This window comes from Phascolarctos cinereus, unplaced genomic scaffold, assembly GCF_003287225.1.
Source record: "Phascolarctos cinereus isolate Bilbo 61053 unplaced genomic scaffold, phaCin_HiC Scaffold_5;HRSCAF=322, whole genome shotgun sequence".
Taxonomy (NCBI): domain Eukaryota; kingdom Metazoa; phylum Chordata; class Mammalia; order Diprotodontia; family Phascolarctidae; genus Phascolarctos; species Phascolarctos cinereus.
This window is the reverse complement of record NW_027555958.1, coordinates 374513208-374540492: the sequence shown is the minus strand read 5'-3', so window position 1 is coordinate 374540492 and position 27285 is coordinate 374513208. Positions and strand designations below refer to the sequence as shown.

At 36.3% G+C, this 27285-nt stretch overlaps 2 protein-coding genes across 2 annotated transcripts in view; both read right to left on the bottom strand.

The window, feature by feature from the left end:
• Window positions 1–27285, bottom strand: part of LOC110203606 (complement receptor type 2-like) — a 126953-nt gene that overhangs the window by 40851 nt on the left and 58817 nt on the right. The window lies entirely within an intron of this gene.
• LOC110203608 (membrane cofactor protein-like) overlaps window positions 5255–27285 on the bottom strand; it is a 237841-nt gene continuing 215810 nt past the window's right edge. The window contains 5 exon segments of the mRNA XM_078156349.1: window positions 5255–5313; window positions 7669–7704; window positions 9267–9299; window positions 12664–12711; window positions 15566–15604. Coding sequence (XP_078012475.1) covers window positions 5258–5313; window positions 7669–7704; window positions 9267–9299; window positions 12664–12711; window positions 15566–15604 — 212 coding nt within the window. The 3' untranslated portion in view covers window positions 5255–5257.

The window sequence follows — 27285 nt, the reverse complement described above, 5'->3', positions numbered from 1 at the left end:
TAAGTGAATTCTGCAGCTAATTGAGACCTAACATTTTAAATAATAATTACTATGAAAGACAAACCATTTTAATGGGAGTCTTTCTGGCATATATTACAGATTTCCCTTTCATAAGAAGTTGGATAGAAACCAATTATTTACCAAGAGGTTTTTTTCTTGGAAGGTACAATATTCCTGACAACTAACAACAGCACAGGAGCACCCACCAAATGTTATAATTCCTTCTTTGGAGGTAAACTTAATTTAAGCTCAGGCTCAAACTTCCTGGTAAATAATTATATTTCTAAGGCAGGAGAAGATGTAACCTATTTCATAAAGATTGAAATTAAAAATGTTTTACTGATGCCCCCAGGCTGTGGTGCTATTCTAGTGTCTCCTGCTTCAGTGAAGCCCTCAGATGGGGGAGGCTCTTGACTTCTCCCTAATCCCCACCCTATTCAATACAATCACTTCTGTTTTATCCTTCTGTTCCTTCAACTTGTTTTAACTGGAGGTTTCCAGAGAAATTAAGATAACTATGCTTTGTGTAAAATAAGCAGTAAACATAAGCTTCCTGAGGGCAGAAACTCTTTTTTATCTATATCTCCCTAGCATCTAGCACAATGCCTGGCACATAGTAGGTGCTTATTAAATGTTGTCAACTGATGAATTGCCTAGGAAGGGACACTACTACCAATATTAATAGGCTTGGAAGCAGATAACTGACACAGGACTTTTCAGTTCTAGATCTGTACCTGTGTAGGAAGGCTGAGGGACCAATCTCCACATAAGTGTGATGCTTAATTTTTTTTTTGCCCTTTCCCCCAGAGCAAAAGTCTGTAGTGTTTTGAAACTCCTTCAGAAAACATTTTTAGAAAGCATGTTTTATAATGAAGTACAGTTCAATGCCAGAAGATTCAGTACTTTAGCAAAGAAAACATGGCACAAGTTTTTCTTTCTGTCCCCTGCAAATATCCCACAGCTTTGGTTAGTTCCCAATGAAAATCTCTGAACCCTTTTCCAGTTGAGTATGACTTAAAGATACAATATGAGTTACAGATACCTTTTAATGATTTAAGTAAACCTTTCTTTCATTAAGGCGTCTTCTTTAGGAGAAGTAAGAGAATTTAAATGTGTTTCTTCTTTGTGGATTCCATCAGTTATGTATTTGCTGAACAGAGGAAGGGAAAAAGGTCTGACTGAATAAAATGTGAATGATCAATCCTACCAAAGAAAAGGAAGAAGGACAGGAAAAACAAGCAAAATCAATTCTATGAGAAAGATGAAGTAATGCTAAAAAGTTAATTTAGGTTTGTCTTGGCTTTGTACTTTTACTAAAAATATAATATTAATTCAAATTAATGTGTGTTCTCAATTTGAACAAGATTAAAGACAATCAAATCAAATGGAGAAATTCCCAACTTCTGCCTCCTCAGTGATGACCTGTGCATGAGCATTGTAGAGTACACAGTTATATGATCTAAAATTGTTTCATCTACTAAAACATCATATCAAAAGAAATAGTACTGGGATCTAACGCTCCAAGTTTTTAGCAGGTTGTTGAGTATGCCTATAGAGGAGACGTGCATTCATACTGTTCAATTTTATGGCAAGAAGTTTTTCCAATACATTCAATTCAGCTTCAAGTATTCCTACTCCTGATTATCATGGCAGATTAAGTATAAAAAAAAATTTTGCTTTCCTTTAAGTAATATCTAGTAAGAGCAAATACTTCATCACTTCTCAAGTTCCCAAAGTATGAATTCTAGAAACAGCAGTCAGACTTGAATTTAAGTCAAGAATGCACCACCAAACCAATCATAAATCATTTTTGCACTCTTGTGATACTGTTTCCTTTTAAATGTTTATATGCATAAGTCAGAATAGGCTGTAATAATATGGCATACATTATAGTGCTTTGCCTATTTAAGAACCAGAGGCAAGCAGAAAATAAAGTCAGGCTCAGATTCTTAAAATCTGGCCAATATGGTGAATCTTTAATAAACCTTGTCTTTGGCTGGGAAAAAAAAAAAACCAAAAAACTTGCACTGTTCAGTTATCTTTCCCAACTCAACTTCACTCATTTTTGTCTCCTACAAATCTTAGTTTGGCTACTATGATAGTAAAAAACAGCTTTTCCATAAACACTTGTTTAAGGATAGGCAGGATGAAATTTAAAATATAGAAAGTAAAAAATTATGAGAACTATAGCAAAAATTATGTAATTATTAATGGGTTCATTTTTCTAACAAAATCATAGGTTGGTTCAAGAGAAACCAGCTAGTAACACAGAAATATATAATAAAAAAGACAATCTATTGAAAGTTTTCTTTAATCCATTAACACTCATCATGGACAAACATACTCTTCTGTCCAGCTTTAATGAACAATCTTTCAATGAAGAATAAGATTTTATCTATAGAGGCAAAAGAAAGAGAAAGCTTTTATAAAGTTTCAAAAGGTAAACTGAAATAAAACTAAAAATACTAAGCCCTGTAGAATAATGCCTTTTGTATAAGTATAGCATTTCATCTATGCTCAATAATAAATAAAGAAATCTGATAACATTTGAACTCACTAGGTTTGAGTTAAAGATGATGTCAAAGTTATTAAAGTGGTAATGTATTTCTGTAGGCAGAATCAGTCAGAAGACACAGTATTCCTCAGAAATAATTCTAAAGCACAGCTATCTTTGTTTCACCTTAATAATTACTTTCAAAATCTGCTGGCAATAAATATATTTCATTTACATCTTCTTACTTTCTTATTCAGTAAATTACACATTTGCTTTTTCAAGCTTTTTGCATTTGTAAAAGGCTAACAAATATGCTATTAATTTGCTAGGTCTTATAGATCTTGCTTCTGTCAACCACTACAATTAAGTTTAACCACAGCATTTTAAAGTACAACTAATTAATTTGTAACTCCTCCAAATTAAGGGGAATTTAAGAAAACAAACAGCAGTGGGAAAATCTGTAGAGTCCTTATGAAGGATAATTCTAAAATAAATTTCTCAGATGGGATTACCATATTGCTTCTACAGCTACATAGGAATTAGTCCTCCACGTTGTACAAGGGGCAAACATGGAATCTGTCACTAACATACCAATGATACCACTGTCAAATTTTCCAAAAGAAAACTCCTCATATCTATATTTCACAGGGTTGTTATGAGATTTAAATAATGAAATATATGTAAAAAGTGGCTTACACACATAAAAGTGCCATGTAAATATTTGGTATTATCACTAATATTATTGGTATTATCATTCTTATTTTTGGTTGTTAGGTCCATTTTGAAATATGAAATAGGCTTTGCTTTGAAGAAGTCCATGACTCTCTGTAGAATTTTAGTATCTAGTTACAAAGAATTGTCTTTTGTTTTGAAAATCTAAAACAACTTCACTAATTAATTCTTGTGCAGTGATTACAAAAGAAGGCAAATGGATAAAAATATTTTTCTTCAACGGGCATACCACAAATAATGGGTACCAGGTTATTATGACACTGAGCTATTTATTTCATTGTTGTACCTCTTTCTTAAATTCACTTTCACCCAAAACTTCAAAATTGTACATTGTTCTTTCTGCTTTTGTACATTCACAGTTTACTATAATGATAACCTGAAAAAAAAAGGCAATATTTATGACACCAGATGGTACCATTTGTTAGGGACAAGAGATGTGAACCTCAACATGACTATTATGGAAGGGTTTTGTATGACTATACATAAATAACCTGGATTGAGTTGCTTGCCTTCTCAATGAGGGTGGGTCGGGAGGGAGAAAGGAAGAGAATCTGGAACCCAAAGTTTTAAAAACAATGTTAAAAATTGTTTTTACATGCATTTGAGAAATAAGATATACAGGCAATGGGATATAGAAATCTATTCTGCCCTACAGGAAAATAGAAGCAGAACAGGATAAGAGAAAGGGGGGTGACAGAAGGGAGGGCAGATTAGGGGAAGGGGTGGGAGCAGGGGAGAGATGGGGCAAAAATTTGAAACTCAACATCTTGTGTAAGCAAATGTTGAAAACTAAAAATAAATAAAATAAGAGAGAATACTAAAAAAATAAAGAAAAAAGAAAAAAAAGTATATGAACCTGCCTTAAGAGTTCCTTAGATTTCTTAGCTACAAAACTATGAATTAATCTAGCCATTTGTAACTGCATTCAAAAAGATCATTAAACTGTGAACCCTTTGACCTAGAATAGAAATATAAATACTAGGCCTACACCTCCAAAGAGATCAAGAAAGAGGGAAAGAACTCACATTTACAAAAATGTTTATAACCGCTCTTTTTGTAGTGACAAACAACTGGGAACTAAGTGGGTCCCACTGGGTTGTGGATAAGTTAAAACAAACTATGGTATATGAATGTAATGGAATAAAGAGTACTGCCCTGTAAGAAAAGATAAAGGAATTTGATTCAGGAAGATATTTTAGACTTCAGAATGAAGTGAGCAGAACACAGAGAACAATGTAAATAATAACAAAAAATACAACTAATACTTTAACAACTCAGGACTAATATGACCAGCCATGATTCCAGAGGACTAGTAATTAAATGTTTAATGGTGAAGTCAAAGTGCAGAATGAGACATACGTCCTCAGACATGGCCAATGTGTGGATTTGTTTTCTTTCTTTAAATTCAGTGTGGAGTATTTAGGTTACCAAAATGGGGGGAAGAGGTCAGCAAGTATTTTTTAAAATTCACATAAGAAACAGGAGCATCAATAAAACAAGAGCAGCTCTGAAAGTAACATGTTGGATTCATCACATACTTAAAAGAAAGCAAAATGTAATATGGATCTGTAGCTTCATGGACTCCTTCCTCCCAATAAAAAGACTTGTGAAGCATCAACGATTCTGGTGCAGCCTGAGGTCACCAGCATGGGGTGGTCTGACCATTGATCTCCTACTGGTTCCATTTGTGGCTGTGATCAACGAACTAAGCTGTGCACTTTGAGAGGGGCTCTTTCAGCCCCTCCTGTAGATCCTAGATTGGCACTTTGATTTGAGTTTGGAAGCCATCATCTTATGGAGTGAACTGCCTTTTTCTTTCTTTGAAAGCCAAAAATTTTGCCTGTGCCCTTTCCCCAACAAAACAAATTTGACCTGGCTCTTAAATACAAAGCAAATTTGCCAAGTCTGGCATTAACATTAATATACTGGAAAAAAGGAAAAAATACTGATTGTACAAGTCAATGCAAAAGAAAATATTCTGGATGGAATTGTAAAAAAATGATCCATTTTAAAAGACACTTTGACTCACCCTTATTTCTCCTTGTACCGACGATAAGCGATAAAGCTGATCATTGAAAACACGATAACTATTAAAAAAAATCCAAATATCATGAAATGTTGAAAAACAGTAAGCTCCTTAATTTAATGACAGAGAGCTGGCCACTGTGAACACATAGATAGGCACATATACTACACAAATTCATACTAGTTACTAGGTAATACATTATCCATCCAGTTTCAGTGTACAACATACTTTTTGCCTCTCAGGCATTCTAAAAATCAGTAAGAAGAGATTCCTAGGAGAATTTATAAGGCTACCAGAGAATACTGAAGGGAAACTCACTCAGTTCAACATTAGGGGGGAAATTACTTTGTAAAAGACTAAATGGTTGTAAGTACAAAGAGCCATTCTAAATCACTATGACAAAGTAAAATCGTGTGATTCCGTGTCAAAGATTTGTTTATTTCACTCTAGGTTGATGGTTTCCAAAGTGGAATGCATGCAATATGATCCTTGTCAGGTACAGGAAAAAAATGCATTTTTATCTAAAAATAAAGAACTTTATGGATTGACACTGGTACCATGTAGATCTGTATGTCATAATTATGCATCAAGAACACAAGGTGTCCTGAAGAACAAAAATTCCACCACTCAGTGGTGTGGTGTTTTCACCTGTTCATTCATTCACTTACTGTGATGCATATAGTTGAGATAATGCCCAATGAAGTGGATTTATAGAATATATTATCTAGCTTTAACCAAACAATCTTCACAAAATGGGCAAGAATTTTTAAAACGATTTCTGCAAAGAAACTGTGGATCATAGTTTCAACCAAGCATACTACTCTATGTGTGTGTCTCTCTCTAGCTCTCTCTCTCTGCTGGAATGATTCAAGCATAGTAGCCTTGGGTAACTCAAATTTAATAGAACCGCTAACAAGTTAAAAAAAGCCGATTTCAGGGGGGGGTGCTTGGAGTAATTTTTTTTTAAAAGGGGGCAGAAGGCCAAATAACTTTGGGAACCTTTGCTATAAATTGAAGATAATAATGTGAGCACAGGCAAACAACAATAGCAGAGGTTACACTTCTACTCTTGCAACAAACTTCAACAGCCACACAGGCAAGCTAAAAAACAATCTGATAAAACGGGACAGCCAGTCGAAAAACTCAAATTAAAATTATTGGAAATATTAGTTTTCCTAAACCAAGTGTATGCTGAACTTCAAGATATTAGCTAGTGATAGTTATAAAACCATCACAATTTTTAAAAAATTCTTTTTAAACAGTATTTTAAGCCATCACAACTTGAAAAAGCATAAACCTAAGCTTCTATTTCCTTAAAACAATATGCGTCACAAGAATTCATTTATGGACTTAACCTGGAAAGGGAATTTTCTATCCTGTTTAAAAATCTTCCAGAAGCAGAATAGAATGCAAAACCTTTCAATTAGTTTGCAAGAATAACTGACCTCAAGGAAGATGTAAAGTTACCAAAGCAATGTCAACAAACTGGATAACTGGTGGATAAGACCAAAGAATAGCTTGATGTGGTAAACTAGTCAACATGCACTTCTTCCACCTGTATCTACATATCTGAGGCTCTAGACTTCTTTCTCCAGTCTTCTCATACAGCAAAAACATTCAGCCCTCAGCAGCCTTCTCATCCTAGCAGACCACTGGGGCACCTGCCTTTAATTGGTCAGTTTCTCCAAGAACTTCCATTTTAAGCAAAGTGCCCCACACCTGTCAGGGTCACACCTTCATTCCACTCCTAACTTCTTTCTCCACCAAGCCCCCTCCTCCTGTTATCAGCTTCCTTTTCTGCACAATCTTCCCCTATTAGAATGTAACCTCTTCAAGGGCAAGACCATCTTTCTTTTTGCTTGTATTTGTATTCCAAGTGCTTAGCCAGAGGGCTTGGTACATAAGAAGTACTTAATAAATGACTGTTGACTTGACAACTTGACATACTTTTGTGTAGTATAGTTTTCAGCTATGAAATCCATTAAAATCAAGTATTAAACTGAGCTCAGAGCCATACCTTTAAATCATTACTAACAATGTTCTCACTAAAAATGCTAATAATTTTAGAATGAGCAAAGGGTTTTTTTGCATTAATGACTTTTAAAATAAAATGTTTAAAATATTATTCCATTTTTTAATCTCATCCTTAATTTCCACTTTGTGTGTGGCTTATAATGTGTATAATATATTAATACAGCACTTAATCTACAAATAAACGTATATATTGAGGAATGCAAACTCAATACATTTTCACTGATACACAAAAGTAATCAAAAATGTTTGGAGACCATTAATCTACAAGACCAAATGATAACTGTGAACAGTAACAAAATAAAACAAATAATTCTGCTTTCTTCCCATTAAACCACATAGGCTTCACTTTAAAACAAGATTCTTAAGATTTTGTGCTACTTACCTATGGTAAGAACTATCACGATAATGATGCCAAAACCTAAGAAACATTAAAGTAATTCAGCATGAAATACTGTGCGTTTTTTCATCTCTATAGTGTATAAGGTAGAACACTAAAAATGGTTAAACAATTTATAAGTGGCTTTTAGAACTGTTCGTAAAGCCCCAAGTTCATTGAACTCACTGAACTTTTAATTAGCTTTGAAACTGTGATATAGAAAACTGAGAGCAGCAACCTAGTTTTATATTTTTGTGTGCATTACTAAGAGTAGGTGCTTAGTAAATGTTAATTACAATGATTGAAGCAGAAGAAAAATAAGTTAATGCTTCACTATGCTATTGCAGTATCCATTTCTATGATTTCCTGTAGTATCTGGTTTAGGCTTGGTTTTCATATTAATGAAAAATGTGTCCCAACTACAATTACGTTTAGGAACCTCAGAGGATGTGTCCATGAACATGTTTATTGGAGTTCACTTAAAAGAGTGTTAGCCGAACATCTAAAACCAGACAAGGTCCTTATCCTACAGATGAGCAATTCTAAAAAAGCTCACAAAATGTCAGAACACATGCACCGAGATCACATCTGGGAATCTAAACAATTACCTGTGAAAATTCAAGAAGAAATATTTATATACAATTCAACTTACAAATTTGTACAAAAAGTACAAATGAGTAGTATGTGACTCAGGCCACCATGTACCATGTACCAAGGCTCAAATTTTACTGCTCCCCAAGAAGAAAGACCAGAATCAATTTTAAATGTGACATCTTTCTCCTTCACTAACAAAAATGAGGTATGAAGAATTTTTGTGTGAAGAATTTACATGAAGAATTATTAGGGCTTCAACCTAGATCTGGAATGAATAGCCAAAGAATGTGACAGAAGGAAAAATAAGTCCCTGAAAAACCAGGAACCATTAGTCAAAAATCACATAACTTAGCTTGTGAACTTTCATATTACTTCTGCTTGCCTACTATTTCCAAAATATCATGAAGAGAACTCTATGTAGGACGTGCACATTAAGTTAAAAGACGAGGTAAGTATTAGAGGATCTGCTTAGATGATAGAAAAATTGTTTAAGGTTAAGAGTACCTAAAGGTCCAGGAAGCAACAAATCAGTTTCACTCCGGTCAAAGAAAAGTTCTAGGCTGATGGTGCGTCTCACTCATTAAAGTTTTTTAACCTGGGGTCTATAAACTTTTTTTTAAAAATTTTGTCAACTGTATTTTAATAACTAGCTTTCTTTGTAACTCTATATATTTTATTTAAACTAAAAGTATTTATCTAAGAACAGATTCATAGACTTCACTTGCCTACCACAATCAATAGTATTTATTGAACATCTATTACGTGCCAGACACTGTTTGAAGCCACAAATCACCCTGACACAAAAAAGGTTAAGAAGTCCTGCATGAGAAGCAGCACTTTACCAAGCAATAACCAGCAAGAACCACTACACAGAAGTGAGAACAGGAGAAGACTGAAAAAATATTCTAGCCTTTAACATTTTCCTCTTCATTACAGAGTAATTTGGGCCATAGCAAATAACTTTTCTGTCTGCATGATTATTATTACATGAGGAGTTATTGAACTTTGACCTTGTGGCTCTTTATTGGGAGGAAGCGAAGGCCCTGGAAAAGACAAAAAGGAAAGCAGATTCAGTCAACAATTGAGATGAGTAAAGTGATTCCTAACAATATTGTTTTACCTTTCATCTGCTAAAATGAAAACTCTTGCAAACTTTTCATCAGCTGTTAAAGTTTTGTTTTATCACTGAAATTTTATAAGTCAATTCTGACATTATATGCAGTGGAAAATGCTAGTAGCTTTCCCAATAAATATAGGAATAAAGTCTCTATAATTTGACACGGTTCCAGAAATACCAACAAGATATTAAAAGGCAAAGAGTTAACTAAACTATCCCTAGTTTCTGATGACATGATTTACTTAAGAAGCAATAAATAAACTCTAACAACTGATTACTTCAGTAAAGTATAAAGTTACAAATAAACTCACAGAAATTAATAGCATTTCCACATAGTGATAAGATCCAGAAGGGAAATGTAAAAGGAAAAAGTCTCATTTAAAAGAATTACAAAATACATAAAATACATAGGAGCCAATATTCCAAAGAATACTTAGTAACTGCATAGATATAATTATTCCTTTAAGGAACATTTTTAAAGAATTTAAATAACTGGATAAATACTGATCAATTCTCTGTGCATTTAAAACAATGGCTCAGTTACTCTTTTTTCTTTCTTCTTTTTTGGCAACATAATCACTCATACACCTCTCCCATCTAAATCCCCTCCAAGATGGGGGGGGACCCCAACTTATAGTAAAGCAAAACAGTGTTTTAATGTATGTCTTCATGTACAACTTGAGTCTATCACCTCTCTTGTTAGGAAGGGAGTAAGCAGACTTATTCTGGAGTCATAGCTGGTTGTCATATTGATCAGAGTTCTTAGGTCTTTCAAAATTGTTTTTCTTTACAATGTGTATAAAATGTCCAGATTCTGCTCACTTGGCTCTGTATCAGCTCACATGAGTCGTCTCAGTTTTGTCTGAAAATGTCTCTTTTGTCATTTATTAATGATAAATAATAATCATTTATTCCATTCAAAGTCCAGTCATCCCTCAGTTGAATACTTTAACTTTCTAGTTCTTTACTAGTGTCTTGTAGCTTTTTGTTTTGTTTTGGTACTTTGGGAGACAAAAGAAGATCAAAGAGTAGGACCTTTGGGGCAGCTAGATGGCTCAGCAGATAGAACTCAGGAAGACCTGAGTTGAAACTCAGACACTTAACTAGCTGTGTGACCCTGGGCAAGTCACTTAACCCAGATTGCCACCCCCCCCCAATAGGACCTTTCCTGGCATAGATGGGTAATGAAAATTGACAACAAAGAGAAGGCAGGGTGCACAACCCTTATTTGGTTTTCTATTTTCTTTGCAAAAGAGGATGGCCTTCACATTGGAAATGAGAGAACAAACATTACTACCAGGGAGTTAATACTCAAGATAAAGAGCTAGAAAGAGTACCTAGCTGACTTTGATAAATTCAAGTTACTTGACCCTTGAGTCCACAAAGAACCGGCAGATATGTGATTGCTAGGTCACTGTCACTGAAAATTAAAAGATCATGAAAGGACAAACCACAATATTGAAGAAGGGTAAATGTCATCCTGATTTTTCACAAGAAGGAAGATAAGAGTCTGGGAATTATAGCTTCACTCTGATTGCTGGGAAAATACTACAACAGATCATTAAGAGACATCAAGGTTGGCAGACATTTAAAAAGGGAAGTAATGATTACAAGGAGCCAGGCACAGCTTCATCAAGAGCAGGTCATAATCAAACTAATGTCATTTCCCTTTTTGATAAGATTACACTGCAAATATAGTTTACCATATTTTAACAAAACTTGAAAAGATCTCATACTATTGTTGTGGAGAAGACGGAAAGACATGGATTAAATAATACAGTCAGATGGATTCATAACTGTTTGGACTCACACAGGAGTTGTTATTGTTTCAATGTCAATATGGCGAGAGGTCTCCAGTGGCATACTCCAGACATCTATGCTTTTTAACACTTTAATCAATGCCCTGGATGAAGGCAGAGATGGTATACTCAAAGTTGTAGATGACAGAAATCTGAGAGAGATCCTCATACAAAAAAAATGACAAGAAACAAAACAATGCTGATAAGCTATAACATGGCTAAATCTAATAGGATGAAATTCAAATAGGATAAATGCAGAATTCTGTACTTGGATACAAAAAAAAAATCCACTTCATAAGTACGAGATTGGTAGGACATAGATAGACAACAGTTATTCTGAAAAACATCTGACGCTTTCATTACAGTACAAGCTTAATGAATCAATAACATATTGAAACAGACAAAAAAAGCTGCACCAAGAAAAATAGGGCTTTTAGGATTTGATAGTTCCACTGTACTCTGACTTTCATTACACTATCTAGAATACTGGGCTCAATTCTGGGCACCACATTTTATGAAGGACATTGACAAGTCAGAGCTTCCAGGAGGGCAACCAGAATGGTGAAGGGCCTTGGGTTCAGGCCATATGAAAATTAGTTGAAGAACCTGGTGACAGTTAGCCAGAAAGAGAAGACTCAAGGGTGATGTGTTATCTTTCACTGATACCTTGAAGGGCTGTCTTTGTAAGACAGATTAAACTTGTTATATTTTGGTCCCACTAGACAGCACAATAAGCAAAGAGCTCTAAGTTGTAAAGAGGACAAGTTAGGCTTGCTGTCATACAAACTTCCTAACGATTAGAGCTGTCCAAAAGGGGAATGGCCTGACTAAAGAGGTGGATGGTTTTCCTTCTTGGAGGTCTTCAAGCAGAAGGTGAACAAACAATGTTATAGTGGGCTTTCCTTTGGTATATGGGATGGATGAGAAGACTTCTGAGGTCCCTTCCAACTCCCAAAATCTATGACTATGTAAATGCTGAGATATTACAATGACTGAGTAGGTCCCAATGTAGAGACATGAGAAAGCACCTTCTTCTTCTGCTATGCAGTGGTGGGGACTAAAGTTGTAGAAAAATCAATGTGCTGGTTAGTTTTGCTGGATTGTTCTTTTCCCCCCTTTTAATTTATTGTTATGGAGGACTCTTCTTTGGAAGGGATGCATTGGAAAATGTGGGTGAGTGATATAAAGACAACAGATACCAAGATTTACTTTTTTTAAAAAGGATCAGCCTATTGTGAGGTTCACTTAAGACAAGGGAATGGGGAACTTCCCTGGTCACCTCAGAACTGCTCTAACCTACTATAGATGTTTGCTCATAGTAGGTATTTAATAAGTGTTTGTTGAATGAGGAATATACCAAACTACACGTATTCTGAAGAATGGAAAAAGCCCTGGAAGAGCAAGGCAGCTTTGTCATAAAAGATGATGGGGTAAAAGCATCATAAACAACTACAATTTGTATAAAAAATGCTAAATGGGGAATTACTGAACCTGGTTGACTTGAGACAGGTGGTTCTTGTTGGGAAGTACTAGCAGATCCTAGAAAAGCCCCCCCCACGAAATGCAGATTTAATTCAAAACAACAACAACAACGAAAACCCTATTTTAGAAACCATTGCTCTAGCTTCATCGGTATAATGTTAACATTTTTTACTTTTAAACTCTGGAAACAAAAACTCCAGTGTTTCTTTGCCTAATGACCTTGGATTAGTATTAACCAATTACTATTCTTTTCTATTTAATAATTTGTAAACTCCACTTATTACCATGGAAACTTTACAAACATATATAAAGCACATGGGTGTTCAACTCCTATGAAAAACTAAAAAAATCAAATTAAATACACATTGGGTTATTTATTAGGGTGAACTACATTAATAAACATTTATTTATAATGGACATGAAAGTATAAGATGAGTTGCCAATGAGTAAAAGTGACAGCCAATAAATAAAATTAATCCTTATAAAATGTAAGCTATTATTTTATATTATATCCCACAAAAATCCATAGAATCTACATCCACAGCCTTTGGTATTACCACACCCATATCCTATATGGGAATCCTAGACCAAAGACTCTGGCAATTAAAGTATTTATCAGTATATAAGAATAATTCCTAGCCCAGATATTTTATAGCCCTTTCCTAGGGCTATAAAAAAAAATGAATGCAAATTTTTTATCATTGTTGACAGGAGCTAACATTTATGTAAGCATTTTGATGCTTACAAAATATTGATATGTTATCACATTTGATCCTCAAAACAACACTCAAGTGCCATAGTCAGAAGTATGTTTCCCCTTGGACAGAGTCTAGTAAGCTTGATCAGAACTGTTGACAATGCACGTCCTTTTGTATTTACTTCTAGAAAATAGTATTTATCCCCACTTCGTCAATTACCATATGCTTTCTACTCTAACTGCAAATCAAAGAACCCCAACATGGAAGAAATAAATCTGGAAGAGGTGAAAAATAATGGACATTTCCTCTTGAAACCTTGGGGCAGAGGGATAAATGAATGTTGGAAATGTAATAGTATTTATAGGAATTATAAACGCTACCTAAGCATTTTACTGAGTGCTTAGTCCCTAAAAAAAAAAAAAAGAAAGAAAAGAAAAGAAAAAGAATTTTAAAATCTTATATATTTACTTGATAAGATTTTGTTGGGCTTTTGTACTTCAATGGGAATTTAAGCCGCATTACCTTTTTGATCATACCTTCCTTGGTCTCATTTTCCTCATCTATAAAATGAGGGGACTGAACTAAATGGCCTCCAAGGCCTCTTCCAGCTATGATTCTATGACTAATGAAATTTCTAGGTTGTCATCTACAGAGGTAGACTGTTATTCCTATTCATTGTCCCAGCAACAGTAAGGTAGGGGAAGATTCTGAGTAAAATCAGGAGAGAGTGTCAGGTGAGTGCTAGGAATACTGCATGGGTCATATCAGAACAGTTTCCAAGCTCAGAGCACCTTCAACAGTTCAGAACACAACAAATGGACTGAACTCTGAAAAATGAAGAACTCTCTGATGAATTCCATAAACGGCACTGCCACGTTACCTTACTGAAGATTAGTCAGCAAGGGTCATTAAATACCACCAGAAAGAGACATAGGGGAGGAACTGAACCTTAGCCTTTTTGCCTTCCCTTTTCACTGTACATCTTACTTCATTTGTATCACCACTGAATTTTTGGTTCAGTGAAGATGGTGAATGAAAGATAACTCAAAGTACTGTAAGATTTTTTTTAACAATATATACTAAATGAGGAATTACTGTACCTGGACGACTTGGGTAAGGTGGTTCTTATTAGGAGGTTCTAGAAATTCAAAAGAAAAGCACATGTCAAAAAGTTTAAGAGCTACCTCTCTTATTAGTAAAGTTATGTTCTGCCTTTTCATTTCCTTAAATAAAAATTCCTGTAATTTTTCTTTATTGTCAGTCAGTCAACAACTCCTTATTAAGTGTGTGCTATGGGCCAGGCAGTGCATTAAGAGCTGGGGATACAAAGAAAGGAGGGGAAAAAAATATACATACATACATATATACACATATACATAAAACAAATTAGAGATAATCAACACAGAGAAGAAACTAGCATTTAGGGGAATAAAGGAAGTCCCGTAGATAGAATTTTGGCTCAGCCTTTATGGAAGCCAGGAAGGCCAAGAGATGGAGACAAGCCAGGTATGGGGGACAGTCAGAAAAATGTCTACAGCTGGGAGACGGAAGTGTCTTATGCAAGGAACAGCAAGGTCAGTATCAATGGATCTCAGAGTATACAAGAAGAGGAGTGCATTTAAGAAAACTGAAAACAGAAGAGGCCCAGGTTATGAAAGGTCTTAAACATTAAACAGAGGATTTTATATTGGATCGGGTTAAATAATGGGGGAGGGGGGGAGAGCACATTACACCTGCACTTCAAGAAGACAACCAACTGCAAGATGGACTGAGTAGAGAGAGAGACCTGAGGCAGAGAGACTAACCAGGAGGCTACTACAAGTTCAGGCATAAGTTAATGAGGGTACTAGAGTAGTGGCAATGTCAGAAGAAAGACAGTGTCATACTCAAGAGATGTTGTGAAGATATAACAGACAGAACTTAGCTGTTATTTCCTCACATCCAGTATGCTGCCAAGCGAGGAGTCAAGAATGATACCTACATTGCAAGCCTGGTGAACTTGGTAGTGATGTCTTTGACAGTAACAGGAAAGTTAGGAAGAAAGGAGGTCTGGGGTGGAAAGATGAGTGTAGTTTTGTGCATGTGGGGTTTAAGATATCTGTGAGAAATCTATTTCGAAATGTGCAATAGGCAGTTGGAGATGAGAAACTGAAGGTCAGGAGACTAAAAGATTTTTTTTTAACAACACATAACTAAATGAGGAATTACTGTACCTGGACGACTTGGGTAAGGTGGCTCTGTATAGGCATGTTCTAGAAATTCAAAAAGAAAAGCAGATGTCAAAAAGTTTAAGAGCTACCTCTCTTATTAGTAAAGTTATGTTTTGCATTTTCATTTCCTTAAATAAAAATTCCTGTAATTTTTCTTTATTGTCAGTCAGTCAACAACTCCTTATTAAGTGTGTGCTATGGGCCAGGCAGTGCATTAAGAGCTGGGGATACAAAGAAAGGCGGGGAAAAAAATATACATACATACATATATACACATATACATAAAACAAATTAGAGATAATCAACACAGAGAAGAAACTAGCATTTAGGGGAATAAAGGAAGTCCCGTAGATAGAATTTTGGCTCAGCCTTTATGGAAGCCAGGAAGGCCAAGAGATGGAGACAAGCCAGGTATGGGGGACAGTCAGAAAAATGTCTACAGCTGGGAGACGGAAGTGTCTTATGCAAGGAACAGCAAGGAGGTCAGTGTCACTGGATCTCAGAGTATACAAGAAGAGGAGTGCATTTAAGAAAACTGAAAACAGAAGAGGTCCAGGTTATAAAAGGTCTTAAACATTAAACAGAGGATTTTATATTGGATCTGGGTTAAATAAATGGGGGAGGGGGGGAGAGCACATTACACCTGCACTTCAAGAAGACAACCGACTGGAAGATGGACTGAATAGAGAGAGAGACCTGAGGCAAGGAGACTAACCAGGAGGCTACTACAAGTTTAGGCATAAGTTAATGAGGGTACTAGAGTAGTGGCAATGTCAGAAGAAAGACAGTGTCATACTCAAGAGATGTTTATTGCCTCACATCCAGTATGTTGCCAAGCGAGGAGTCAAGAATGATACCTACATTGCAAGCCTGGTGAACTTGGTAGTGATGCCTTTGACAGTAACAAGAAAGTTAGGAAGAAAGGAGGTCTGGGGTGGAAAGATGAGTGTAGTTTTGTGCATGTGGGGTTTAAGATATCTGTGAGAAATCTATTTCGAAATGTGCAATAGGCAGTTGGAGATGAGAAACTGAAGGTCAGGAGAGGTTAAAGCTGGATAAGTGGATTTGGGAATCATAAGAAAAGGAATAATTGAATCCATGAGAACTGATGAGATAACCAAATGAATTACTAGAGAAAGAAAAGAAGAGAGGCCCAGCACAGAACCTTGAGAAACAGCCACAGTTAGAGGGCATGACTGGGATTAAGGGACAGAAAAAGACACTGAGGAGTCACTGGACAGGAAGAAAACCAGGAGAGACTGGTGTCATGAAAACCTAGAGATAAGAAACTACCAAGGAGAAGAGGACAACCAACAGTGTAAAAGGCTGAAAGAGAAGTCAAGAAGGATGAGGACTGAGAAAAGATTATTAGATTTGGCAATTAAGAAATCATTGGAAACTTCAGAGAAAGCATTTTCAGTTGAGTGATGAGGTCAGAAGTTAAACTACAAAGAGTTAAGAAGAGAGTAAGAGGAAAGGAAGTGGCAACACCAATTCTTGATGGCCTTCTCAAGTAGTTTAACCACAAAAGGGAGGAGATATGGGATAATAGCTAGAAAGGATGAACAAATCAAATAAGGGATTTTGGAGGAAAGGGGAGATGTGAGAATGTTTGAAGGCATCAGGGACACAACCAGTAGACAGGGTAAGATTAAAGATTAATGAGTGAGCTGGGATGATAGAAGGGTCAAGTCCCAAGAAGAGATGGAATAGGATCACTTCTGCAGGTAGAGGGGCTAGTCTTGGCAGGGAAAAGAACCAAACCTTCATGTGACACAGGAGTGAAGGAGATAGCAGCAGAAGACATTTGAGTGATACAAGATGAAGAAGAAGGGATAAGAGGAACTCTTGGCAAATGGCCTCAATTTTTTTCAGTGACATAAGAGGCAAAGTTCTCAGCTTAGAGAGTGAGGTAAGGGAAAATAACTGAAGTTTGAGGAGGGATGAAAGGTCTGAAAAAGCTGCTGTGGTGAGTGGGATGGTGAATTGATTAGAGAGGTATAAAAAGAATGCCTTGCAGTACTGAGGGCCCAGTTGAGATAATATAATATAGATTTGTAGTGGACCCAGTTAGCATGGTTTTATGATTTTCTCCAGCTTCATTTAGGAGCACATGAGTAGGAGCAAAAGACAACAGATGGTAGGAGAAATCCAAGGCTGAGATTTGGCACAGAAAGACTAGAAAGGGAAAAAGAAGGCAAGGGCCTCAAGAGGATAGTATAACATGGCATTAGTTCATCAATAGGTCAAGCTGGGCACAGAGGGCAAGGGAAGACAACATATGGGTGATATCCTGGAAAAGAACTGAGAGGTGGAGGGACTGGAGGTCATGGTGTGAACAAAGAACAAGATTTGGGGCTGAAAAAGAAGGAGAGGTAGGATGACAGCTGACAGGAATCAGAGAAGGCATTCATGGACATGAAAATGGAACACTTACAAGTGGAGACAAGATCAAAGGTATGACTGTCTCTACGTACAGCTGAGGTAGGGTAGAGAATCAGATCATGGGAAAAGAGTAAGCTGAAGAAAATGGAGGTAAAGGTGGTTGAGGGAGTATGAATAAGTGTGCTGACATTCCCTAGTATGAGGGTAGTAGCTGGGGAGTGGAAAGATGTGAGCCAGACACTGAACTCAGTGAGGAAAGAAAAAGAATGTTCTAGAAGTTGGCAGAAAACAGTTACCCATCTTAATTAGGTAGTAGGTGTGGAGTGAATGAACTTCAAAGGAGGAGAGGTTACTAAGTGATGGTGGTAAATAAATCGATGGCATAGAAGAGGCCACAGAGAGCAAAGGGAATCTCAAATCCCCAACCATGATCAGTGACAGGGAGGGCTAGAGTGAAAGTACAACTAGTGCTAGAAAGGGTAGACAAGTTAGCTGTGTCACTAGAAGGGAGCCAGGTTTCAGAAAAATGAAAGAAGATGGAAGGAGTGGGCAAGGAAAACGTTTAAGATGAAAGCAAATTTTGCCCCTATAGAGCTGCTAAAATTGCAAAAACAAAAGTGGAAAGAGTGGGTAGCTCTTGAATGGAACACTGAAGTGGTGGATAGAAGGAGGAAGGTGAATGGGAATAAGGGAGTGGGCAGCAGGGTACAGAAAATAGAGTTGATATGACTGTTAGGGGCAAAGAGTCACTGGGATTGATAGAGATGTTGTCTGGAAGCCAGAAAAGTCTAGGTCAAAGTCTAAATTGTGTATGAAACACCTGCTTCCATGCACTAAATAAACACAAAATATATATACAAATGGAAATAGAAAGTCTTATTCTGGGGGGAATGAAAGTGAACACTAAAACTAGGAGAATGAACAAGTGTCCTCAAATAATAAGCAACAATTAAGGTGAGGCTTGAAAAATATTAACAGTTAAATCAAGATATATTGGCAAATATGCACATCACAGCAAATGAATACAATGTGACAAACAATGACTTTTTTAGAGTCCCTATCTATTATTACTCATGTTAGAAGTAGCAAAATGAAAGAAGTGAAAGACTGATTTTTGTACCTGTAGAACAAAACGGAAGTACAGGGCTCCAATTACTATCAGCTTCACAGGTAATTGTGCCGTTACCTCGTAAGAAGAAATAACCATCTTCACATTTGAAATCAACTGTGTCCTTGTAACCATGAAAGGATCCAAATCCTGTTAGCTGGACTGCATTGTCAACTTTTGGAGTTTTACATTTGACTTCTAAAAAAGAAAATTTATAAAGTTTTTCAAAAGTTTGCTTTGAAGAAGCAGAAGTAGATCAGTAAAAGCAGAACTAGGAAACTATTCACAACAATAAAAAACATTAAAATAAATGATAAACATGATTAAAATATAAAGTAAATGACATTTTGATTCCAGATATATCACATTCCAAAGAACTCAAGGTGTAGTAAAAAGATCACAGGATTTGAACTAAGGGTACTTAGGATCAAACTGCTTCTCTCCTACTTAAGACCAGATTCCCAATGAGGGCTTAGACATACCAGGCCCCCTCACTGGGGCTTGGTTTTCTTATCTATAAAATAAGGGTTTAGATTAAGTGATACTCATGGTTCCTTTAAGCTCTTAAATTCCATAATGTAATAAATTCTCATTTCAGGAGCAAATGCAAACTTAAAAAAAATTTTTTTTTAATTTTCACTTCTGAATTCTGTCCCTCCCTCACCCATTGAGAAGACAAGAATATACAAAACCAATTATACGAATGAAGTCATATAAAACATACTTCCATATTAGCCATGTTGCAAGAGAAAAAAAAAGCAAGAAAAATAAAGTGAAAGAATATATGTTTCTATCTACACTCAGAATTCATCAATTCTCTTTTTAGAAGTAGATATAGCATCCTATATTATGAACCCTTTATTTCGTGGAACACTGCATTGATCAGAACAGCAGTCATTCACAGTTCATTCTTGTTACAATATTATTGTTATTATGTAGAATTTCTGCTCATTTCCTTTTGTGAGGGTTCATATAAACTTTCCCAGTTTTTTCTGAAACCATCCTGCTTGTCATTTCTTATACCACAAAAGTAACCCAGTACAATTACATACCATGACTTGTTCAGCCATTCCCTAACTGACGGGCATCCTTTTGATTTCCAATTCTTTGACAACACAAAAAGAGCTGCTATAAATATTTTTGTACATGCGGGTCCTTTTCTTTTCATCTCTTTGGAGTGCAGACCTAGTAGCAGTATTGCTGGGTCAAAGTATACGTACAGCTTGATAGCCCTTTCGATGTACTTCCAAATCATTCTCTAGCATGGGTGGACCAGTTCTTAACTCCACCAACAGTGTCCTTAGTGTCCCTATTTTTCCACATCTGCTCCAGCATGTCATTTTCCTATTCTGTTATGTTAGCCAATCTGAGGGGTTCACAGTATCTAAGAGTTGTTTTAATTTGCATGTCTCTAATCAGTAGTGATTTAGAGCATTTTTTCAAATAACTAGTAATAGCTTTGATTTCTTCTTTTGAAAGTTACCTGTTCTAAGTCTGCCTGACCTTTTATCAAGTGGACAATGGCTCTTATTTTTATAGATTTGGCTTAGTTCCCTATATAGTTGAAAAATCAAACAATTATCAAAGAAATCTGCTGTAATTTTCTCCCCCAGTTTCCTGCTAGCCTTCTAATTTTGGCTGCATTGGTTTTGTTTGTGCAAAAAGCCTTTAAATTTAATGTAAACCCAAGTTATCCACTTTACTTCATAGGATCCTCTCTATCTCTTGTTTGGTCATAAACTCTTCTCTTACCCATGAATCTGAAAGTAATTTGCTTATCTCACTTTTTATGTCTAAATCATGAACCATTTTGAGCTTATCTTGGTATGTGGTGTGAGATGTTAGTCTATGCCTAGTTTCTGCTGGACTGTTTTCCAATTTTCCCAGCAGTTTTTGGCAAATGGCGAGTTCTTAACCTAATATAGCTTGGATGTTGGAGTTTATCAAATACCAAGTTACTGTGGCTATTTTACTAATGTAGATATGTCTATTTCTTATCCAGTACTTGGCTGTTTTAATGACTACTGATTTGTAGTATAATTTGAGATCTGGTGCTACTAGGCTGCCTTCCTTTACTTTTTTCCCCCCACTGATTCCCTCGATATTCTTCACCTGTTGTTCTTTCAGATGAATTTTGCTATTTTTTCTAGTGTATAAAATAATTCTTTGGTAGTTGATTGCCATCTTACAGTTAAGTTTTCCTATTCATTTTTTTTTATCTCCTCTGCATGTTTAAGCTTCTGAGACTTAGTCCTATTGAATTAAGTGTTCAGTAAATGTATACCAAGTTGAATTTAGTTTGGCTCATGAAATGTTTTTTTTCATGCTGAGTTGATGGGTCAATGAAACCATTTATATAATCTATGATAAATCTCTCTCAATAATTAAAAGAATAAAATTTTGTAATGAAATCATTGAATTTTTTTTTAAACCTTAAGTTTTCTATATATTTTAAGTGTCAAGACAAATGGTCTGTGAATTGGAAATACAAATCACTTTTGGAAAGATCTTAAATCAAAAGCAGTTTGTAAAAGGTAAAGATTTCTAGGGGGAACTGAGGAAAATCATCTTCAAAAGAAGCCACTCACCAGAAAGAGGAAAAATTTGATAGATTTCTCTTTAAAACAAAAAAATAATAAAGGTCAAATGAAAATAAACTTTCTGTGATAGGAGCACATGGGTCATGAAGGGGTTTTCATATAAAATGTAGGAATATCCTGCATTGTCTGTGCTCATCTTTCAAATTCCCCAAGTACCCTGATCTAACTATTGATATATCATAGGAGAGGAAACATTACACCTAGCCTGACATCCAATCAATCCTTAACCTAGTTTGCTCACTCCCATCTTGCCACTAAACTCTCACAATAAATCTCATGCAAGTTTGGGAATGGAGGGAATAGAGTTATGGTTCAGGTTACAGTGGAACTCAAGCCTGCTAATTTTCTGCCTGTATGTATGGTGGGGAAAATTTAAAAAAAAATTATTATCTTTAGCACTGATTTAAAAAAAAAATTAGTAAGTCCAAATTTTCTCCCTTCCTTCACACCCCTCCCCACTCACAGACAAGGCAAGAAATATGATATCAATTATACATGTGAAATTATACAAAACACATTTTCATATCAGCCATGTTGTAAAAAAAAGAAAAAGGAAAAAGGAAAAATTTAAAAATGAAAAAAAAATTATGCTTCAATCTGTACTCAGGGCTCCATCAGTTCTCTCTCTGAAGGTCCATTCCAAGTCCTTCGGATGACTGTATTCATCAGAATAGCTAAGTCATTCGCAGTTCGTTACTGTACAATATTGCTATTACTGTGTACAATGGTCTCCTGGTTCTGGTCACTTCATTTTGTATCAGTTCATTTACATTACAGAACAATAGTATTCCATAACAATCATATATCATAACTTGTTCAGCCATTCCAATAGATGGGCATCCTTTCAATTTCCAATTCTCTGTCATCACAAAAAGAGCCGCTATAAATATTTTTGTACATATATGTCCTTTTCCTTTTTCTTTGAAGCCTTTGGGATACAGTAATGGTATTATCGGGTGAAATGGTATGCACAGGTTTTTGGGGGGGGTTTTTGGTGAGGCAATTGGGGTTAAGTGACTTGCCCAGAGTTACACAGCTAGTGAGTGTTATGTGTCTGAGGCTGGATTTAAACTCAGGTCCTCCTGACTCCAGGGCTGGTGCTCAATCCACTGTGCTATCTAGCTGCCACTGGTATGCACAGTTTTATAGCCCTTGGGTCACAGTTCCAAATTGCTTTCCAGAATTAGACTAGTTCACAACTCCATGGCAGGGGAGGGGGGGATAATTTAAAGGTTTTTTTTTTTTACTATTTGAAAACACTTGTTAATGTCATTATGTTTAAAAAAAAGGGGGGGGGGGCATAGGGCTAGGAAGTGGTGGATACAAAACTAGTTCGTTAAGTATTGGCTGAAACTAAATTATCACCAAGTTTACACTTGTAAAAACCTACAAGGGTTTTTGATGTTATGCTTTTCTAAAGATCCAGAGTTGTGGGTAAGTCCTAGATAGGGTATGACTTCAGTGTAAGGACTCAAGGAAGGTTAGTAAAGAACTATCTATTTAAGCTCTCTGGAAATAAAACCAAAGTCAGATCAAAACTATGCCGTATAACAATCAATCAATATAATATCAATATAACAGTCAATCAATCAATCAATAAATGAGGGAATGAATGAATAGAGACCCAAAGGCAGAATGGATCTTTTTTTCTTAAAAATTTTATATTACTATTAGCTATTAAATTAAAATTTTTATATTATTAGCTATTACATCTATATATAACATCATTAACTTAGAACTTGTTAATAATATTATTTAATTTTGGTTCTTTTAAAGTAGTTATATTTAAGGTAATTTAAAAAATGTTTGTAGAAAAAAGATGTTCCTTTCTCAAACTTAGCCAGGCCTATGGCTTAAACCTGTTAGCATGGTCTAAGTGACTAAGGCACTTACCATCACAGAGTACCATGTGTCCTAACACTACCTCTGGTTCTTTGGGTGATGAATAAACTTCTTTAAAGCTGAATCAGTAAACTTCACTCAACAGACAAGCAAGCAACACAAATATAAACCTACCATGTAGGAACAGTAAGTGAAAATTTTCATTCTATTTGTAGTGATGATATTCTCACAATTAGTAGCTAAATTTTATGTGAAAATATTGGTATGGATTTTGTTTTTCTTCAATTGAATTCTAATTAAGTACCTTGAATACCTACACAACCATGGTAGAGACCCCAAAAAGCACACAAATCATTTCCAGCCCTAGGAATAGGTAACGACATTTCCAAAACAAAATTGGTTTTTAGTCTATACCTGCCAAACTGAGTTAAGTTAAAGGCAGTTTTTAAAAGAAGCATGAGACAGGCATTGCCTCTACTCACACATGGCTAAACCCCATTATGATTATTTTCAAAGTAGTCTTTTATTATTTATACATCAAGAAGGAAAAAACTCTAAAGAAATCCATTACCTTTACATTTAGGAGGCAACTTATCCCATTCTCCATCTTTATCACAAATAATGGTGTCATTTCCAATAAGTGTAAATTTCTCTTGACCTCTTGAATTGCAGTGGTAAGTCACTACCTCACCAAAATCAAAGCTCACTCTGTAGCCACCACTGTGCTTCCCATTTTCGATGCTTAGAGGTTCTCCACAATTATTAACTTATGGGGAAAAAAATTAAAAGTAAGAATTTTCTTTTATTCACTTGCTGAACTGCAATTATTACATTCAAGGGGACAGAAAACCTTAACCATTAAGCTGAAACTCAACCTAAGGTTGTACTGGCCCAATTACTGGATTAGGTGAAGGGATAGGCTGAGAGAAAGAGAAGGCCAAGAGCAGCACCTGCCCACAGCCTCCCCAGGGTATCAAGCCAGTTTTATCATAATTACTGCAACCTGCTTGGCAGGAGGAGAGAGACAGTGCTTGTTCTTCATGCCCTGGAAACAGCCTGTGCCAAGCTCCTAGGTGGAACCATTGTGAGCACCATCCTAGGGGAAGCTTTTTTGCTGGGTAAGTAAAAGATGAGTTTTGCTTTGGAAAAAGGATCCAGCCAACAGAAGAGAATGTGAGAGAGAAGAGCTGGACTCATGCTTGTTAGGCATTAGGACACTTATTTACCTATAGCTATGTACAGTGAATGTACTTTCCAAGAAAGAGAAAACTAAAGAGGCTTAGTGAAATCAGAAGAGGGTGAAGGAGGTGAAGTGAGTCTTTGAAGAGTGTGGCTCCAGAAGCAGAGAAAGAGAAAGAGCTGTGAAGCTTCCCTATTATAGTTGTGGATACCACCATCCTCCCAATTACCCAGGTTAGCAACCCTGGAATTTATCTTTAACTTATCCTTCTCCCAAACCCTTTCTCTCATATCCAATGACTTTCCAAGTCTTGCCAATTCCACCTCCACTCCTCTGACATCCATTCTCTACTGCACCCATATGGCCAATAATCTAGGTTAGCCCCTCATTACCTTTTACTGGCTGTCCAACTTCAGCATGCTTTTGTATAGTCTGCCCTTTGTGCATGAACTCCCTTCCTCAGCTCTCACTCATCACTCCTCCCCACCCTCATACATCCACATCTTAGATTCCTTCTATTCCTTTAAGGTTCAGCTCAGGTGCTATCTCCTCTGGCAATCCTTTACTCATCCCAAAGTTGTTAGTTTGCCCTCTCTTTCCTCAAATGATCTTATATTTACTTTTCTGGGTTCATGTGTTATCAAGCATACAATGTAAAATCCTAGACCAAAGCTCTGTCTTGATTTCAGTGCTTCTGACTTTGCACATAATAGGTATTTAATAAATATCTGCTGCTCTAAAAACAGGAATAACTGAAGGGAACAAAGCCTGACTAGAATTCTTATCTCCCAGTTCAAAAAGATGTTTCTAAGTCTTTTTTCCCCCATTTCACTGTCAAAAAACCTGAAATTTCACCAATTAAGAGATTTAATGTAGTTAAGTACACTACTTCTTTTTAGAACACAACTCTCTCCAGAGGGCTTAACAAACAATCAGCATCTTGCCCCTAATCCCATCTCTCTTCTCTGTGAAATTCCCCATTTCTGTTGAGGACACCACTGTGTTTCCAACCAACCAAGTTTGCAGCTTCACATCCGGAACTCTTTACACTCACTCATCCCCTATATCCAATTACTTAATTCTACTTTCATCCCTTTCTCTCCACCCATACCACTGTAATCCAAATACCACCTCTTACCTGGACTATTGTTACAACCTTCTGAGAGAAATGGTTATTAATAACCAGTTACGGGGAAGATAGAGGCTTTTTTCCAGTTGTTTGAAGCTGAGTCTTTGAAGGTCATTGCTTACTTCCGCCAAAAACTTACCCCACCTAGACCATCTTATCTAGGTGAATTCCAGAGCAGTGTTCAACACGGGTTTGGGTGGGGATAAATTCCTAGATTAAATTGCCCAAGGCTGGGGGTTATTTGGAAGTAAATGGATCAAAATCATGTGCCCTAGCCTTCACTAGAACAGGTCTACCTCTCATTTTAATTCTCTCAATTAATTGTTAACGAATCAGAGTTGATTTCCACCCTAAGGAACACCACTCTCCCAAGGGCACGTAAGTTAAGTTCAGTTCATTCCATCATTCGTCTTTGGTCTGAGATACAGCCAGATGACCATCCTCTTATTAATAATATGCTAGCATTCTTAATAAAATGATTAATTACCTAGAAATTATATCTCTTGAACTTTGTATATATCACACTTCTATTTGATCACCTGGCATCCAGAGCTGCCAAAATAATCCTCCTAAACCACAGTCTGGTCAGGTAACTGCCTTGTGAAAGAAGCCTCAATAGCTCCTTATTATCTTTAGGATCAAGATAATACCAACTCTTTAGCTTTACACTTTCACAGTCTGTCTCCAGACTACATTTTCAGACTTATTTCAAATTACTCACGTCCAGGTTTCAGCTGAACTCAGAATTGCATTTCTTACCTTTCCACTTTTTGTGTAGGCTTCCCCTTGTGCCTGGAATGCCCACCTTCCTCACTTCCAAAAATCTTTAGACTTCCTCCCAGGTCAAACTCAGGTGCTATCCTCCCACTCTCACCACAGAAAGCTTTTCCTGATTCCCCTAGTTGTTAATACCCTCTCACTCTTCAGCTCAACTTATTGGTTACTTAATGTTATATCCCATCTTCCTCTTAAATGCTGCCCCAAGCAAAGGCCTCAGAGGACAGAACAGTTCTTTATCTTTATATCCCTGGTGCTTAGCACAGTGTGTTCTACAGGCTGGCATTTAATAAATATCTGCATTATTGAACGGAAGCATTCAGTGTGAACTAGTTCCAACTGTTGTGTTCCTAGCTGAGATGGCAACATGAAAGGAACAGGATAATGGATTGCAGAAAAGGCAAGGAAGAGCAAGTATATAATTTCAGAGTAGGGAGTATTTTGGAAGGTGGGCCTGGATACAGAGTGTCAGAGTCTTTGGGCAGCATGAAGGGCACTAGGGGATAGAAAGATGTAAAAGGAAAAGAGGCCCATTTCTAAATTTTGCTATGGGTTTGGTCTTTTCCCCAAGAAATGATACTCTCTTTTCTCTAAACTTTTAAGACATAGAATTGAGGCTGGTATCATTAGCATAAGTCAGTTACATCATGGGTAAATATGTTTTGTTATGCTAACCTAGGACATTGTTATAGTTCACAAATG